Source organism: Lotus japonicus, chromosome 4 (genome assembly GCF_012489685.1).
Source record: "Lotus japonicus ecotype B-129 chromosome 4, LjGifu_v1.2".
Classification (NCBI taxonomy): Eukaryota; Viridiplantae; Streptophyta; class Magnoliopsida; order Fabales; family Fabaceae; genus Lotus; species Lotus japonicus.
This window is the reverse complement of record NC_080044.1, coordinates 9402715-9408335: the sequence shown is the minus strand read 5'-3', so window position 1 is coordinate 9408335 and position 5621 is coordinate 9402715. Positions and strand designations below refer to the sequence as shown.

Genomic DNA, 5621 nt, shown 5'->3' with positions numbered 1-5621 from the left:
TTTATTGAATTTTCATATTTTTATTTAATTCAGGATTTTATGAGTTTTTTTATTGTGATTTGCTAGATTTTGGTAGTTTTTATTTATCTTTATTTAGTACATTTTTAAAGTTTAGATTTGATTAGGATTTAGGTTGTTTATTTCTTGATTTTATCTTAATTTATTTTATTATTTATTTAATGCTAATTCTAAGAAAAGGGAGTTGATTTGGTGCTGAGGGTCCACAAAGCTACCATGGACACGCAGAGATTTGATAGCTGCTATTTCTACCTCTGCCACATGTCGCGATCACGACAGAGGTATGCCGTAAGATGATGTTACGTGAAGAAGAGTTTATCATGTTGTGATTGATGGTTTGTGCTATTTCAGTTTATCCTTTGTTCGTAATTCAATCCTGGATTCTTAAATTTCACATATTTTGTGTGTTTTGATGCAAAAGTTTACAAATTTTTGCATAGACCCTTTAACGAATCATTGTTGAAGACGTAATGTTTTTTCTATTGTTCTACTTCTGCTTTTGTATTTTTTAAAACCAGATTTTAGTATAGTTTGTAGAAATCCATGCGTTTGAAGCCATTCTAAACCAGATTTTGGTATAATTTATAGAAATTTACGAAACTTAGGATAGCCCGAATTTATATTCATTTCTCAAATTTTGCACGTTTTTATTCATCATGTTTGAGCTGTGTGTATAAGCATACTATTTGCACTGTATGTGAATGATGCACAACTTACTAATTTTTTTTTTAATGATGCACAGGTCAGTCAAATTGATGAAAGCATATGAAGAGCTCACATTTAATCTTCATGAGTATGGTTAGCTCATTCTTAAGGTTGGTTCATGTTTTCCTCAAACTCATTAGTTTTGCATATACTCATGTTTTCGTATGCCAATTGGGTGACTTATCTTACTTTACTCTATATATTTCCTTAAGTTCAATTTAAATTGATTGTTAGTATAAGTTTATTGGTGAAGTAACCACAATTATTTTGGGTGAGAGAATTATTTTGTTTTTTTCTTACATATATAGATAATTTACTGGGGTGCGCACATATGGGGCAAGACATTATTTTTTGTTTCTCTTGACTGAAATGTTCCTTTGATTTTTTGTTTCACAAGGGCTCTACCCCAAGATTCACAAATACACTAAATACAATTCTTTCACCACAGTCCTTTCAAATTGGTGAAAGAGGGTATTTTGTTCTTCAAGACTTCATTTTGGATTTCTGTTTCAATCTTCTTCATGAATTGATTTTGTTCTTCAACTAATTGTAAGATGTCGCATGCTTTAAGGATTCCTGCTATTATCTTCTTAATCAAAAGCAAAATGATTGAGGAAAACAAAATCTTCTAGGGTGCAGAATATTCACTAATTGGAAAAAAAAAATAACACGTGTCATTCTCAGATTAATTCTCATAAAAAAATACATTTTAAAATTTTAGATTTGATTAGGATTTATGTTGTTTATTTCTTGATTTTATCTTAATTTATTTTTGATTTATTTTTAGAGTAAAAAAAATACATTTTTAAATTTTAGATTTGATTAGGATTTAGGTGGTTTATTTCTTGATTTTATCTTAATTTATTTATTATTTATTTTTAGAGTATTAATTAATATATCCCAATCTTTTTTTTTAAAAGAGTGAGTTTGAAAGCTATAGCTTAAGTTAATTTGTTAATATATTCCCAAATAATAATAATAATAATAATAATAATAATAATAATAATAATAATAATAATAATAATAATAACAACATGTGTGTGCGGATATGGGCCGGTTGGGTACTATAGTACCCATACCCGCACTCATACCCTCTATTTTTTGCGGGCAATTATCTATATTCAACCTCATACCCATTTAGCGGTTTTTTACCCTACCCATAATGGATATTTTTTGCAGGTACCCTATGATTTTGAGACCCATTGTCATCCATAGATTTAGATTTTGGCAAAGATGGATAGCTTCCTATAATGACATTGAATTGTCTAAAGGTGGAGAGCTTCGAGTTGCTACCCACGTGAGTATGGAGACGGGTACATGTAATTTTTAAAAACGCGGGTATGGAGATGGTACTATAGTACCTACCCATTGTCATCCCTACTTAGTTGGAATAAACACAATAATGTTATACTTTATGATATATCTTACACAATCCTGATTTGTGCTACTATCACATTAATTTTTAAGATTAATATGTTGATAATTCCTTATATCTATGATTTGTGTTATCGTCTTCATATTTACAAAGAATGTGAAACGAGTTCCTCTTGGCCTCAATCGGGCTTAGAAGAGAAGTCTTTATGTCCACTTTACTCATCAATTCTGACTTTTCTATTTCATTCGTTGTTTAATATATTTTTAATAATCAAAGTATTAATTAATGTATCAAATACAATAGACATATTTCCCGTGCAACGCGCGGGTAAAAAACACTAGTACTATCAATAAACGGAATTAAACTTTAGTAGTAAAAGTATGGTTAATGTCTAGACGAAATTTTAAAATGACCCACCACAAAATTTCTGGTTAATCAAATGTAAAATTCACATAAAAAGGTTATTGAAGTTTAACAGTACAATAATTGTATTACTTAGAATAACAAGGTCATTGATGGGGTTGAAATGATACCCAGCTTTACCAATACACAAGCTACAAGTACATGATTTAGGCCACATTAATTAAGATTTGAAGCTTTACGTAAATAGTTTCATCTATTAACAACAATTGCATTGTGTAACAAAATTAATAAATGAAAGAAGAGATACGAATTTTTTTTTTGTTGAAATGAGATACGAATTATAATCGGAATAAAAAAGAGATAAGAAAAAGAAATACATTGATTCCATATATTCATTAGCAAATTTTTGACATTCCATTAAGACAAGCCTACATTTGCTTCTTCAAAGAGAGAAATTATAAAAACAAGCTAATTAAGGATAACTTATAAATACATACAGCTTTTGGCATATAGCTTAAGGGCCCGTTTGGTGCGACGTATAGTATAAGGCCTGATAGTATAAGACCTGATAGTATTAGGCCTGATAGTATAAGCCCTGATAACTTTCTTATACTATCCAGCGTTTGGCCATACTCTGTATAATTTACAATATCATTTAAATTAATGCAATTTTATGTTTAGTGAAATATTGAATAATGATATAATAAAAATCAAATATGGAGGTGATTATAACGGTGGTGGCGGTGGTGATGGAAGTGGTGGTAGGTTGGTGGTGGTGGTGGCAATGGTGGTAGATTGGTGTTGGTGGCGGTGGTGGTGACAGTGGAGATAAGTTGGTGGTGGTGGTGGCAGCGATGGTGGTTGTGGTGGTGGCGATGATAGGGTGGTGATGGTGGTGGTAAGGCGGTGGCGGCTACGGTGGAGGGTGGACGCAATGGTGGTGGTGGTGGTGATAGGGTGGTGGTTGTGGTGTCGGTGGTGGCGACGATTATGGTGGTGGTGGTGTCGGTGGTGACGGTAGGGCGGTGGTGGCGGCGGTGGCAGCGATGGTGGTTGTGGTGTTGGCGACGATAGTGTGGTGGTGGTGATAAGGCGGTGGCGGCTGCAGTAGCGCGGCGACGACAGTGGAGGGTGGAGGCAATGGTGGTGGTGGTGGCGATAGGGTGGCGGTTGTGGTGTCGGTGGTGGCGACATTATGGTGGTGGTGGCGATAGGGTGGTGGTTGTGGTGTCGGTGGTTGTGGCGGCAACACCGGTGGTGGCGGCGGCGGTGGTGGCAGCGATGGTGGTTGTGGTGTTGGCGATGATAGGGTGGCGGTGGCGGCTGCAGTAGCGTGGCGGCAACGGTGGAGGGTGGAGGCAATAGTGATAGTGGTGGCGATAGGGTGGTGGTTGTGGTGTCGGTGGCGGCAATAGAGTGGTGGCGGCGATTATGGTGGTGGTGGCGATATGGTGGTGGTTGTGGTGTCGGTGGTGGCGGTAGGGCGGCGGTGGTGGTGGTGACGGTTGGGCGGCGGTGGTGATCGGGTGGTGGCGGCAACACCCGGTGGTGGTGCCAATGGTGGTGTAAGTTGGCAGCAATGGAGGTGGTAGTGATGGTGACTTATACGTCACAACCTTATCATGTCTTATCCATCACTCACATGATGGATTAAATAATACGTCATTTTAACGTATAAGGGGACTTTGATGGATAAGCTTATACAATACAATGTCATCACCAAACAATGGATAAACTCATAATGTATTGTATAAGCTTATACTATCATGCCTAATACGGCGTGCCAAACGAGCCCTAAATAGATAGATTTTTATAAGATGACAAGTAGTTCAACCGCGACGCTCATATTTGCGAGCCCAAATGTGCTTCCCATTGATCTGTAGCTTTGCAACTTTATTCCCCTTGAGAATTTCATCTACATTTGCAACTGTTTTTAAAATCAAAACAGCAAACAACTTCTGCTTATTTACGTTACCATCCCCCATATCTAGACTGTGCACACAATCCCCATAACGACATTTAAACAATTGTATCACCTCTGTTTCTGACACAGGAAAGCCCCTTGAAAATGTTAGAAACATTTTTTTATCCTCATCTGTAACATCATCAGAGAGTCTTGTAGACCATATCCTTGGATCTTGCAAATCTAGATTCACAATCCTTTTTAACAAATCAAACGTGCCAAACAAAGGGTGTGGGAAACCAGGAACAACCAAAGGGGTGTTTGATGTGTTGGATTGTGATGTGCTAGCACCTGAGGTGCTAGTGCTTGCACCTGATGTGCTATATTTTCTAGCTTTACTTATGTTTTGACTTTTAAGAACAATTTTCAAAATATCATCGAAAATTTGAGCGCAGATGTTGTTCAAAACACTTTTGATTCCAGTTATCGTAGTGTACCTTTTTAAATAGAAGATTCTAAGAGAGATATCTCTTTGCATGAGCCTTTTTGTTAAGGGCAAACCACCATCACTTGGGATGACAGAGATATCTGTTTCCAAGCATTCCAAGCAAGTCCAAGCTTCATTAATCAGAACATTGGCAAGCGTAGGAGGTAAACCCATCACTCTAGGGATGAGGCTGGGGTACCCAATGTTCTCTAACCAAAGCCACAAGGCCATGACAAGAAGCGATTGTGTCAAATCACGATGAAGTCTGTAGATCAAGAAACAGAAAACCTCACGATCAATTTTGTAAAATAGATGGAGTTGTGTTTTGGTTATCGGAGCCATGCTATTCACTATAGAGAGCAGCGGAAATGAAAGAGGGAGGAAATGACACCTCTGATTTGGAAAAGAGATTTCTAAGAAGATGTGCAACAAGTGTTCTTGACAAATCTTGGAGAATAGAGCAACAACAAGTAGCTAGGGTTTGAAGTGAGGATGACTACAATCAAACCAAAGGATGCATCAGCTAATATAATGGCTTCCAGAGACCTCTACAGTGTAGGAAACACACTCCCTTTCTTTGATGCTTATTAATGTCAATAAATGCTACTTGAGTATCCATATGAGTTAATGTAAGTCAATGCATCTTGTCTATATTTGCACAAGGTGAAAAATAATTCAACACAATAATTAATGAGTTTGAAATCAAAAGTTATGGAATAGTGTAAAATTAAATTCTTTTATTTAATATATAATCAATATATTCATTAGGG

At 36.5% G+C, this 5621-nt stretch overlaps 1 protein-coding gene across 1 annotated transcript; it reads right to left on the bottom strand.

The window, feature by feature from the left end:
- Nucleotides 1-217: 217 nt before the first annotated feature.
- On the bottom strand, nucleotides 218-5193 carry LOC130712249 (uncharacterized). The gene is made up of 2 exons (XM_057562082.1): nucleotides 4302-5193; nucleotides 218-360 (listed from the first exon to the last, which is right to left on the bottom strand). The coding sequence occupies exons 1-2, from the start codon at nucleotides 5191-5193 to the stop codon at nucleotides 230-232; spliced, it is 1023 nt and encodes a 340-aa protein (XP_057418065.1). The 3' UTR covers nucleotides 218-229.
- Nucleotides 5194-5621: the final 428 nt, after the last annotated feature.

Coding starts and splice junctions, on each gene's coding strand:
- LOC130712249 (XM_057562082.1), bottom strand. CDS start 5,193: ATGGCTCCGATAACCAAAACACAACTCCATCTATTTTACAAAATTGAT. Junction 361..4,301: donor TTGGGCTCGCAAATATGAGC/GTCGCGGTTGAA, acceptor AAACTGAAATAG/CACAAACCATCAATCACAAC.